Source organism: Mastigoproctus giganteus, chromosome 9, assembly GCF_048544385.1.
Source record: "Mastigoproctus giganteus isolate SK-2022 chromosome 9, ASM4854438v1, whole genome shotgun sequence".
Lineage (NCBI taxonomy): Eukaryota > Metazoa > Arthropoda > Arachnida > Uropygi > Thelyphonidae > Mastigoproctus > Mastigoproctus giganteus.
In genome coordinates this window covers 154,651,214-154,665,066 of record NC_143583.1, presented here as the reverse complement: position 1 = coordinate 154,665,066, position 13,853 = coordinate 154,651,214, and the positions used below count along the sequence as shown (strand labels likewise).

Here is a 13,853-nt window from a genome sequence, read left to right as displayed (position 1 = left end):
TTAACTATAGAGGACTATCTTTATTAATAAAGAATATATCTTAACATCCTGAAAAATAAAATCTCCCCACAGACAGAAGAAGTAAAAGAGAGGTATGAAGGAAAAAAATCATATATTTATCCTACTTTCAAATTAAAAACAAATAATGGGAAAAGAGAACAGAATTTAATCTTCCAATCTATATTGGGAGATTAAATTCTGGGTAACACCAAAAGTAATGTCCCATAATTTTTTTTTTTTTTTTACAAAACTCTCTTAATTCAAAAGCATTGTAGGAACATTCTATTTTTATATATAAACACCATCATGCTCTGCACTATCTTGAGACAATAACCGGCTTGCCTTTGCTGTAAAAAGCCTTGCCTTTTGCCCTTCATTCACTGTTTCAGAGGTTTTCACAATGAAGTCATCATCTACAAATTCATTGCCACAAATTCTCTTCATCTTACTGAAGAGATGAAGGGCATTTGTAGTCTGATGGCACTAGACTGGGACTATAAGATTTTTAACTTTCCTTTGAATATCTGTGCAATAAAGAATGCTTTGTATGAAAGCTATATAAAAATTAGAACAAATAAGTTATACAAGAAAAATCAGGACTAATAAAGAGCCCATGCAAGTAAATAGATGTTTATTTATTCTTTTTAACCCTTAACCAATTGTGCAAGGATAAAATATCAAGAATGGAAAGAAAAAAAAATGTAAACTGAATCAACATCAGTGACAGATGTTTAATACACCTGCTATACACTGATAACAGTTAATAGAGCTGAGAGAGAGAATCTTTTATTGTACCACCTTCAATTGTAACAGTTACAAGATTGGTTAGTGTTACAATGTCCCTTCATGGCCAAAAGGCTAGGGGTTAATACTTACAGAGATGATGACAACCAGATATATTACAGAAATAAATAAATTCACATTAAGTGATATAGGACATTAAACAATTAAATGAAATAACATAAGACATTAAATGAAATAAGATGATACAACAAGGTACATAAAGGTACGTAAAATAAGATGATACAACAAGGTACAATGATGACATTAAGCCAAATTACATAAAAAACTGGCGTAACCTAACATTAAAATTAAATAAAGAAAATGACACTTGATACACTTGAAAGTCCCAATTTTTGTCTTTGCAGTGCATGGGAGAGAACAGCAGGAACAGAGGCAGTTGATGCACATACCACTGGCTCCTATCCCAGTATGCTGAGTAATAAACTGGAGCATTAAAGTGGTGAATGTAGGGCACATTGGTTTGGATGCAATGAAGAGAAGATTTTTCATTTTGCAGACTGTTCAGACTTTCGCTGACTTCTCTTTACTGGAGGGAACCTGGGATGAATTTGTATGTGACTAGATGGTTTCGACGATGCCCTCTGTCTATGCTGAGTGATTGGGGGACGTGGGATGTGTGGGGCCCAAAATCCCGTGTCTGTAGCATCGGTTAACAGCAAATTTCTTTAAGTTGGCATCAATGTCCTGGATTCGTCTGAGCATCTCGTAGGGTAGGAAGAAATCTGATAAGTGGAGGCATGAGTGAAGAGGGCAAATTGTTGGGGTGGCTCTGAGCTGAGCAGGTGGAATCCTCCAGCCACAGTGATCCAGAATGAAGGAGATGTGACGAGACTGGCAAGCATCTTTATCATGATTACCAGTCTTTCTTCAATGAGAGAGGGCAGCTTGGGAATTCCCAGGGCCATTTCAGTTGTATAGGCTTGGGGTGGTATCCTGTGTTTGTAGGTTATCCACTTAAGGAGCCAGTACTCTGCTGCCCAGATGGGTTTTGTGTTCATGGGTGCTGCTGAATCCCAGATTTCTGCTGCATAACGTAGTGGGGGGTATATGCTAGTCCTGACATATTTTGTTGCTGTAATCATGTCTGAGATGTAGTAGTAGTGGTATGTGATGCAAGAAAGCAAGTGTATGAGATTATGCAGCTTCAGTCAAAAAAAAAAAAAAAAAAAAAAAAATTTACAAAACAATTCCCTCTAAATGTTTGTCCAGTTCCTCCTTAAATTTATTTAACCTATCAACTTCCACAACGACAGATGGAAATTTGTTCCAGCAATTAACCACCCGCTGGCTAAAGTCAAATTTCCGCACATCTATTCTACATCTGTCTTTCCTTAATTTGAATTTATGCCCCTTCCCCCTAGGTTCGTAATCTGAACAAGTGGAAGAATCCCATCAGAATTCAGCGAGCTCAACCCTTTCAAGGCCTTATACACCTCAATCAGTTCACCGCACAGGTGCCTAGTCTCCAGCCATTGCAATTTGCAGAACGTAAGCCTCTCTTGGTAAGAGGATCCCTTCATTCCACTCATCAATCTTGTTGCCCTTCTCTATACACGCCCAAGCAAATCTACATCCTTCCTAAAATGAGGCCTCCAGACCTGTGCACAGTACTCAAGGCATGGCCTGACCATTGCCTTATACAGAGGGACAATCACCTCCTTTTCCCTGCTAGAAAAATTCCTATATATCATTGACAAAACCCCATGACCTGCCCTGGCAGTCTGTCTGCATTGCTCAGAAAACTTCATATCTGACAGCACAATTACTCCCAGGTCTTTTTCATTTTCTACCACCTTAAGTGTAGTACCACACAGTTGGTACGTTTCTCTGGGGTTATATCTACCCATATGCAGTACTTTGCATTTGTCAATGTTAAACTTCAGTTGCCATTTCTCAGCCCATCTGCCCAAATTTTCTAGATCCTGTTGCAGTAGCACACTGCCATTACTGACATTAACAACCCTTCCAACATTTGTATCATCTGCCATCAATATCATTGATAAATATACAAAACAACAGTGGACCCACTAATAACATTAGTCCATGAAGAACAGCACCCATTGATTACCACTCTCTGTCTTCTCTCACTCAACTATCCTTTTATCCATTGTAGCAACTTACCCTTAATACCATTCTGCTCCAATTTGTACAGTAGTCTTCAAAGTATATGATATCAAAATTATTTTTTGCACCCAGTTCCTTTGTAACCACATCATAATATCCAATCAAATTTGTCAGACAAGACTTTCCCTTAACAAACCCATGCTGTGTCTGAATCATTGCTGCAGTCTTGTCTAGATGATCCTGCAATGCATCTTTAACCAGTGACTCCATTATTTTACCTTGAACAGAAGTTAAACTAACTGGTCTGTAATTACTCGTGTCACCTTTCGATCCCCTTTGTGATTTGGGGATACATTTGCACATCTCCAGTTGGTGGGGACCTCCCCTGAGTTCAAGGATGCTCTCATAATTATGGCTAAGTTTGCTTACTTCCTTTGCCGCCTCCTTTAATATAACTAGATAGATCCCATCCACCCCAGGTGTTTAACTTATGTTTAACTTAAACAATTTCTCATCCAATTTGTTCTCAGTTATTTCAAAATCATTAAGCTCTCTGCTACAATTTGATAACCTTCTGGCATTTTCAAACCTCAATAACTCTTCGTGTGTGAATGTAGATGCAAAATACTCATTCAGTTTGTTTGCTATCTGAGTAGGATCATCAACAGTCGAACCATTGATATCAAGTGGACCAATCAGATTCATCCCCTTCCTTTTAGAGTTTATATAAGTAAAGAAATCCTTGCTGTTTTTCTTAGCATCCTTTGACAAAGAGTTCTTGTAATTTGCCTTCGCCTGCCTAACCTCCTTTGTGACTTGATTACAGACTAGTTTATATCTGCCAGAGACTTCTGCGTCGCCTGATAATTTATATGCATCCCATGCATATTTCTTCTCTGCCACGAGTCTCATTAATTCATTTGACAATCATTTAAGCCTAAATCGTGAACAATATTTCTTAATAGGTATGAAACTTTTAGTAGCTTCCATGATGAATTCCTTGAATGCTTCCCACTTAGAATTTGCTGTTGGTAACATCATCAGTTGATCCCATTGTACAGAATTTAAAAACTGTTTGAGACCAGTATAGTCACATTTACGTAATGTAGGTACTGTTTCGCTCTCCATTTCAGGTGTGCTGCCAGCCTCATGAGTTTGCCAATGTGATGGTTAAATCTCAACTTTGTGTCAAAAATCACCCCCAAATCTAAATGATATGAAACAGGAGGTATGGATACTCTGTTGATCTTTTGCAAGATAATTGTGGGTTCTTTCTTCAAGAAGTAGAGCATGCATTCAGACTTTGCATTGATATTAAGGCCAAATTGTTTGAGGTAGCCTACTAGTGCGAGGAGCACACTGTTAATTTTCCCTGTGATCATATTGGGGTCTGCATTTGTTTGGATGGTGGTCAATATTTTTAAATCATCAGCATAAGAAAATAATCTGATCTCTGGATTATAAAAGGGGAGATGATGGCAGTAAAGAGGAGGCTGGAGAGGACTGCCCCTTGTGGTAAACTTGTTGATATTTGCTTAGTACAGATTTTGTCAGAATTATGGAGTATGATTGTACAGTTCTGAAGGAGTGATGAGAGGAAATGCAATGCATCCCCACCTATGGAGTAAGGTCTTCAAACAGTTGTAGGAGGGCTGGTACTTGAACGGCATCAAATGTCGCTTCGATGTCGAGGTAGGTTATGAGCAGTTCTTTTTTCTCAAAAACTGCAAGGATTCTGTGGGTGGTGGTGGCAAGATTAGTAATGGTGGCTGTTTGGTAGTGATGAATGAATTTGTGGTGGAGCATTTGGAAGTATGTGACTTGTTAGAGTTGGTAGGACGGTCCTTTCTAGTAGTTTCAAAATTGGGTAATGAAGTCAACCCATCTCTGGGGTAAAGTTGCTCTGGGAAACTAGTGGTTTCTTCTGTGTATGGTGTCTTTCCAGCTGTTAGCAACTGTTCAAAATAGCTCTTGATGGACTGGGATTTTTGGTGGTTAAAAATGGCTCATGCTCTTGAAAAGGCTATCCTATCATTAATTTCTCCAGATTACTTCCGTTGCTTATGGAGTTGCTGTTTTAATTGAAAGCTGGAGTTTAGATGTGGGGGTCCACCATGCTCTAAAGTGGGGAGTGACTGTGACTGTCTTTGAGGCAGCATATTGAGCTACCATAATAATCCATTTAGTTAACAGATCGGTCACTAATAGGGTGTCACAGGACTCAAGGACATACCACGAGGTGAGAGATGTTGCTGTAATGCATTTGGAAACATCCAGATATTTTGGACTGTAGATTATTCTCTGTATCACCTGTTGTTTTGCATTAAAACTTTGGATTGGTGGTTCCAGTTGGATTGGGTCATGGTCTGAGTTAAAGTAGCCATCTTGAGGAGTCTCGAGTGTACAGGCTATAGATGTGAGGAGCATGTAAAGTTAGTCTGTACCTCTTGTGGGCCATCATTGGCTATAGTAAGGCCCACTACACTTAGCTGTGATAGGAGCAATCTTTTCATATGATCCAGACATGGAAGGAGGTTGAAATCTTCACAGACAATATTCATTGGTGAGGTGGTGAAGGAGGATTCAACCTCCTTCCATGGTGAATTCATGGAAGGAGGTTGAAATCTTCACAGACAATATTCATTGGTGAGGTGGTGAAGGATCCAGTTGGTCACATCTTGCATTGTTTCCTTTGTAGGATTGGGTGGTATGTAGATGATAATGACTTCAATGGAAATGGACCTCAATTTAAGCAGTGCATAGAGTGCTTCATAATCATCTGAGTTGCTGGAGATGCTGTTCTCAAGGGTGAGGATGGCTTGATTGTAGAAAGTGATGTTCTCCCTCCCCTTCTTTTATTCTTGGATGTGAGCACAGCACCATAGCCACTGGGAGTCATAGCTGCAATGTAATCCTCAGTGGGTTCCAGCCAGGTCTCAGTGAAGCACAGCATATCTAATTCTTTAGATAACAAAATTTTGTCAATGGTTTAAAGTTTATTCCTTAAGCTGAGGACATTCTGGTAAAGTAGTTTGACCAAGGAGGTCAAGGGAACTCTCTTAATTGTCCTAGCTCTAGTTGTTTGGTTTTTCGAGGCCAGGCTGTTGCCCTTGATGTGATTCTGGTTGTGATAGGCATCTCAGTTGGGTAGATTATAGTTTGGGGTTGTCGTTCATGAGGATCTACATAGAGTTGACATGGGTAGCATGTGAGTGCATACTGGAATGTCCACATTTGCATTGAAATGATCACTACTACTATATGTGAGGCAGATGTGTTTCCTTCTGGGGGCCTGTGCATTTCGTTGTTTGGTTTTTCGAGGCCAGGCTGTTGCCCTTGATGTGATTCTGGTTGTGATAGGCATCTCAGTTGGGTAGATTATAGTTTGGGGTTGTCGTTCATGAGGATCTACATAGAGTTGACATGGGTAGCATGTGAGTGCATACTGGAATGTCCACATTTGCATTGAAATGATCGCTACTACTATATGTGAGGCAGATGTGTTTCCTTCTGGGGGCCTGTGCATTTCGTAGCTTGTCATTATGGTGTGTTGCTCTCCTATAAAAGGGACATATGATGGCTCCAACTGGCCATACGGATGGACATTTGGTATAGTGCTACAGTTCGGAGTCACATCATTCGACCTTGAAGGAAGCATAGTTCTGGTGTTTAGCTGGAATCTGTTCGACTGTAACATTAAGCTGCCACTCATTCTCAAAGCTGTAGCAATGTTATCAGTTGTAGTCTGTGGTGTCTTGAGACATATAAGCTGCTTTTTGACTTTCCCGTAGTGCTTACTGCTCGGAGCCGAGATGTGATGGATGTTCCTATAGAATAGGAGTGGCTTGCTCTTGGTCTGGAAGGGGAAATGTGTTTTGGCTGATTATTTGCCATAGAATTCATTCCAGTTGTCGAGTGCATCTCCACAGTCTGGGCCCAGGTTATAGGCTGTAAGGGTGTTCTGTCGATTAGCATAGTCAGGGTGTTGTCACAGTTCTGAGACTGGGGGCCTGTGGGTTGGGCAGGTAGTATCCTCAGTTTGGGATCATCTATGAATGAGTTGTGGCCAAGCTGCAATAGTGTGGCATCTTTCTGAGCTGTATGGATATGCTGCGTGCTAGGTGTTTTGTTCAGCTTCGATTGACTGGGGTTAGGCTGGGTTTCAGTGCAGTCTTCTTTTCTGTGTAATTGACGATCTGTGTTACTGGAAGGGTTTGAAGAGGAACCTTTAATGCTAGTCAGGTGTACAGGTTTACATTGTGACCCCCCTCACTAGATATCTCAGTTGAGAAATGAGGTGTAAAGCACTCGGAGGTGCTCTTGCTCACCCGAGAGGATGGGAGGCGGTTATCAGACAATTCCTTCAATTTCGTTTGAATAATTTGCATTATAGATGCTTGAAAGATGTCAAGTATCGCCTGTAATTGGGCATGTCGCTGGGCATCCTGGATTTCCGGTAGCTGAGGATGTCTGTTGCTTCTGGCAGGGTACGGATCCTGGGCCATATCAGTTTGGATCTCGACACATCTCTGACTGGGAATCGGGTCTGCTGACGTTTGTGCTGCTGCATCCTTCATATCTTGTGAGCTTGTCATCAATGCTATTTTTCCATTAGAGCTATTCATTTGAAATGGCTGATGCGAATCACCCTTTGTACCTTTGTCTTTATTATGCATATCTAGGGGGGCCATTATATATGGGTGTTTGCTTGGCGTAGTTGGGGCACCTGTGATGGGGGGGGTGGAGGCTTGGTTGTGTGATGTGTTTACTAGCACAGGTACTGCATTCCCACAATGACCACAGGCATATGCAGCCCAGGAGGCACTAGTCAGCTTTGCAACTTTTACTTTGCTACATTTTGCTACAAAGGGCCCATGCTGTTGTTATTTGGTTTTTAGGAGCATTAGCAACTAAGGCCATATTGCTCTGGGGATATGCGGTGTGGTCATTCCCTGACCTTTCCGCATCCTCCGTATTTGGTGGTCGTGGGCTCGAACCCTGGTCTAATCAAGAAGAGTGTGCTACGCAGTGCTGCTCCTGCCCACCTGACTATGGAGGCACAAGGGCCCGTGCGCAGGGGCCATTGCATAGCACTATGTGTATGACTTCCCGGAAGCAGCTCTGGCAGGTTTGTTTAGCCTGAATGAGGGCACCCTGGTGTTTTTTTAAAAATATTTTCACAGTGAAACAAAACAGTTGTAGATAATCAGGGACAGAGGTAGCAACTGAACAAAAGTGTATTTTAGTTGGAAACACTCAGTATGGGTTTGAACAAGGATCATGACCTAGTTTCAATTGACACTGAGGGTACCGCACTCAGGCTGTTGTCACTCAATCGCACTAATCCTTATAGGATTAGTGCGATTCATTCTGATTGTACTAATCCTATAAGGGCTGGGGGATTAGTGGGTATGGCTGACCATGGTTGTTGGCTGTTATATACTTTGTATTAGAATATTAAACTTGAAATGTAAATACATAATTACCTGATGTTTTTGGAGCAAAGAAAAGGCCTTCTTCCTGTATAGCTTGTGATGGGGAGTATAGCGATATCAGACATTTGATATTACTACTTAATGCTTCTGAAAGAATTACTAATAAATCACGGAGCACCATATCATGTGACCAGCGTTTTCAGTCGCCAGATATACACACTACTATGACGCAGTAACAAAGGAATGCAAAAAAATAATTTTGATATACATGGATTTCAGGAAACCTTTTTATACTGTTGCACATAAAAGGCTGTTGTACAAATCGGAGCAGTGTAGCATTATGGGCAAGTTACTGTTATGAATAGAGGGATGGTTGAGTGGGAGAAGACAGAGTTGTTATTAGTGGACACTGCTTTTTGTGGACTACAGTTATTAGTGGAGCCCTCCAGGGTTCAGTGCTATTTATTAATATTGAAAACATTAATAAATGTTTTCAATATTTATCAATGATATTGATGAAGGTAAATCAGGCTTAATATTTAAGTTTTCAGACGATACAAAGGTTGGCATGGTGGTTAATGATAGTAATCATGGTAAATTATTGCAACAAGAGCTAGAAAAATTAGGCCAGTGGTCTAATAAATGGCACTTTAAATTTAATATTTAAAGATGCAAAGTACTGTATGTGGGTAGCAGTATAAGTATAGTTGGTGTAGTACCACTCAGTTGGTATTAACATATCAACTGTGTGGTAATACACTCAACATAGTGGAAAATGAAAAAGACCTGGGGTAATTGTGCAGTCAGATATGAAGTTCTCTGAGCAGTGCAGACAGGCTGCCAGGACAGCTCATGGGATTTTGTCAATGATATACAGGAATTTTGCTAGCATGGAATAAGGAGGTGATTATTCCATTCTATAAGGCAGTGGTAAGGCTACGTCTTGAATACTGCATACAGGGTCTGGAGGCATCATTTTAGGAAGGATGTGGGTCTGGTCTGCTGGAATGGGTGCAGAGGAGGGCAATGATCTTGGTGAGAGGAACAAAATGGTGCTCTTACCAAGAAAGGCTTCAATTCTGCAAATTGCAGCATCTGGATATTAGGCACCTGTTAGGTGATCTAATTGAGGTGTTTAAGGCTTTGAATAGATTGAGCAAGGTGATGCCATTCTTTCTCTTGATCAGACTACACACACATGAGGGGACATAAATTCAAATTGAGGAAGGATGGTTGCAGGATAGATGTGTGGAAGTTTGCCTTCAGCCAGCATGTAGTTGATTGTTGGAAGAAACTTCCATATGTTGTTGTGGAAGTGAGTAGTTCAAATAAATTCAGGAAAGAACTAGACAAACTATTTGAGATGATGGACAGGTGATGTGGGAAATAGTTTTTTAATTTTTTTGGCTGATGCTCTATAGCTTGCTCTCTTGAATTATTTTCCCCTACTAATACTAAAATGGTAGAAATAAAAGGTGACCACAGAGAAATATATGAATTATATATGAGAAAAACAAAATCTTAAAAGTTTTTAAAGAAAATAACAAAAAAAATATATAAATTTGTATTAAATAATAATGCCATCAAAGCAATAAGGGAATTTAAATACTTAACCCTTTCGATGCCTCCGTAGCCAGGTGGGCAGGAGCAGCAGTGCGTAGCACACGCTTCTTGATTAGACCGAGGTTCGAGCCCATGACCACCAAATACGGAGGATGTGGAAAGATCAGGGAATAACCACCGCATATCCCCGGAGCAATATGGCCTTAGTTGCTAATGCTCCTAAAAACCAAATAACAACAACTTAACCCTTACCCTTTCAGGAGGAATATGTCTGTAGATGTGTGGGCTCTGGGGAGTACATTAATAGATCTGTGCTTTGAGGGTTACATCAAACATTGTGACGATTGATGTATGAATTACCTTGAAATTATTCTAGTATGTGCTGTCATCACTTATCAGTGTTTCCAACTAATTTTAGATAGAGTTTATAATGGATTTCAGTGTGAAAATAGGTTTGAAAAATCAAAAGAGCAGGAACTCGAACCTGTTCATCTCAGTTGTTCAGATTGAGCTTAGCAAAGCCAATTCAGAATTCAGATCCCAACTCTTTGATTTGGGATTCGGACTCTTGAATTCAGATCGCAAAGCTGATAAAACTGAATCAAGTGATACACAAATAGATGTAAAGGATATTACATCAAACTTATAAAAAGAAATGATGGGTTTTATTTACAAATTTTTTAATGAATTATTTTTAAATTCTGATATCAGTTCAGTTAAAATTTTACCATGGTGCTAGGCATTCTTACAACTAATATTCTCAAGCTCTATGCTACTCACCTCATATATGTTGCCATCAATTGTTGTTACTGTGGCACCATCATCTGTCTGAATTAATTCATATACCTGAGAGTCAAGCTTTACTTTTTCTGGAAAAAGGAAAAAGTACATATATATATGAGTGTATATACTCCATGTGTGCGTGCATGTGTATTTTTCACTGTTTGTGTTCTTCTAAGTATTAATATCTTCTAAGGGATTAAAATAGTCAAGTACCACTTATTCACATCCAGATTATCTTGCTTGATTTTTTAACCTTTTGTCTTTTAATTTTAAATATTCGACAAATTTTATTGAAAGTACTTATTTATGATCTCTATCTTTCATTCTTCCTGTTTACAAATGGTTTTCTTCCAGATAAAGGAGGGTAAATTACCAAAATTAAATTAAATTAACCAAAATTAACAAAATTACAGTAACTATGAACAATACAGTAATCATAATATTCTAATATTCTCACAATATTCACAATCTGTAATTGATCTTGTGAATTCTAATTGCATTTCTGAAAAAAGCATGAACATTAAGAGAAACATCAACATTAAGAGTGACAGAAATCAAGGAAAGAGAATATCCCTTAATATAGATCTTTTTGATAACCAGTAGCCCACTTCCGTAACTTGTCTTAGCCCATTCTTAGCATTAGCATTAGTAGAGGCATATAATGCAAGAAAGCAAGCTTATTCAGCATCAGCCAAAAAAAAAAAAAAAAAACCACTCCCATTTCACCCCTCCGTTCGTTCGAAATACCTGTCCAGTTGAGCTTTAAATTTGTTTAGGCTATCAACTTCAACAACAAGTGATGGAAGTCGGTTCCACCAACCAACCACCCGCTGGCCAAAGGCAAATTTCTGCACATCTATCCGACATCCGTCCTTCCTCAGTTTGAATTTATGCCCTCTGAGGTGATTATTCTGAGCAAGATGAAGAATCCCATTGGCATTGAGCATGCTCAAACCATTCAAAACCTTATACACCTCTATCAGATCACCTCGCCGGTGCCTAGTCTCCAGACTGTAATTTGCAAAACTTAAGCCTTTCTTCTTAAGAGCAACCCTTTGTTCCATTCACTAATCTTGTTGCCCTTCTCTGTACCCGTTCCAGCAGCTCTACATCCTTCTTGAAATGAGGCCTCCAGACCTGTATACAGTACTCAAGATGTGGCCTAACCATTGCCTTATACAAGGGAATAATCACCTCCTTATCCCTGCTAGAAAAATTCCTGTATATCATTGACAAGACACCATGAGCTACTCTTGCAGCTCATCTGCACTGCTCAGAGAACTTCATATCTGCCTGCACAATTACCCCCAGGTCCTTTTCATTCTCCACCACTGTCAGTGTAGTACCGCAGAGTTGATACGTTGCTCTGGGGTTACTGTTTCCTTTACATTTGTCAATGTTACTTTACTTTACATTTGTCAATGTTAAACTTCATTTGCCACCTCTCAGCCCATCTGTTCAACCTTTCCAGATCCTGTTGCAGCAGCATAGCATCAGTAGTGTCCTTAACAACCCTGCCAACCTTTGTATCATCTGCAAACTTGGACATTAAACTTGATATCCCATCATCAATATCATTCATAAACACCGAAAACAACAACGGACCCAACACTGAACCCTGAGGAACTCCACTAATAACATTAGTCCACGTTGAGCAGTGTCCATTGATTACCACTCTCTGTCTTCTGCCACTCAACCATCCCTTTATCCATAGCAGCAATTTGCCTCCAATGCCACACTGTTCCAATTTGTGCAGCAGTCTTCCATGTGCAACAGTATCAAAAGCCTTTCTAAGATCCAAATATATAATATCAAAGTTATTCCCTGCATCCAGTTCTTTTGTGACTACATCATAGTATCCAATCAAATTGGTCAGGCAAGACCTGCCCTTAACAAAACCGTGCTGCGTCTGAGCTATAACTGAATTCTTGTCTAGATGATCCTGCAGTGCTTCTTTAACCAGTGCCTCCATTAATTTACCTGGAACAGAAGTTAAACTAACAGGTCTATAATTACTTGTGTCAGCCTTTGATCCTCCTTTGTGAATTGGGGTTACATTTGCACATCTCCAGTCTATGGGTACCTCCCCTGAGTCCAAAGAAGCTCTCATAATTATGGCTAGAGTGGGTAAAGCACCTGCCTGGCAACCCAAAGGTCGCGGGTTCGATTCCCGCCTCGGGCTTGGATCAAAGTACTGCAAAAACCTTGGGAGGTGCAATATGGCCACAGAAGCCGATGCGCCAACAACTACCAAATCAAAAAAAAAAAAAAAAAAAAAAAAAAATTATGGCTAGGGGTTTGCTTACTTCCTTTGCTGCCTCCTTTAATATAACTGGATAGATCCCATCCACCCCAGGTGCCTTTTTTATGTTTATCCTCAACAATCTCTCCTCCACTTTCCTCTCAGTTATTACAAAATCATCCAGCTCACTGCCAATGTTTACTTTACATACATCATTCTCCTTCCTGAATAACTCCTCATGCATGAATGTAGATGCAAAATACTCGTTTAGATTGTTAGCCACCTGAGCAGGATCCTCAACTGTTGAACCATCAATATCCAGTGGACCAATCTGATTCATCCCTTTCCTTCTCGAGTTTAAATATGTAAAGAACTCTTTTCTGTTTTTCTTTGCATCCTTTGCCAAGGATTTTTCGTAGTCTGCGTTTGCCTGCCTAATCTCCTTTGTGACTTGGTTACAGACCAACTTATATCTACCATAGGCTTCCATGTCACCCATTAATTTGTATGTATCCCATGCATTTTTCTTCTCTGCCACATGTCTCATTAGTTCATCTGACAACCATTTAGGCCTAAACCTTGAACAATATTTCTTAGTTGGTATGTAAAGCCTGGTAGCCTCCAAGATTAGTTCCTTGAATGCTTCCCATTTTGAGTTTGCTGTTGGTAACATCATCAGTTGGTCCCACTGTATAGAATTTAAATACTGTCTCAGACCATCATAGTCGCCTTTACGAAAACAAAAACCCTTCCCTTGACCTCTGATGGTAGTTACCTCCTGTTGCAAACTCTCTCTCTCTATCTAAACTGTTTCTGAGGTACATATTATTTCTGTCCTTCACCAACTAAATTGCATTTAAAAATAATTTAATATTGACTATTTACTTAAATTGTATAAATAAAGCTATAAAACTTTGTACAAATAAAGGCTTCACATATATAGTATGAATATAAAAACATGG

At 39.7% G+C, this 13,853-nt stretch overlaps 1 protein-coding gene across 1 annotated transcript in view; it reads right to left on the bottom strand.

Moving 5' to 3' along the window:
• LOC150080827 (amine oxidase [flavin-containing]-like) overlaps positions 1–13,853 on the bottom strand; it is a 238,711-nt gene that overhangs the window by 42,739 nt on the left and 182,119 nt on the right. The window contains exon 11 of the mRNA XM_090380834.1: positions 10,647–10,735. Within this exon, the coding sequence (XP_090236960.1) occupies positions 10,647–10,735 (89 nt within the window). The remainder of the gene's footprint in view (positions 1–10,646; positions 10,736–13,853) is intronic.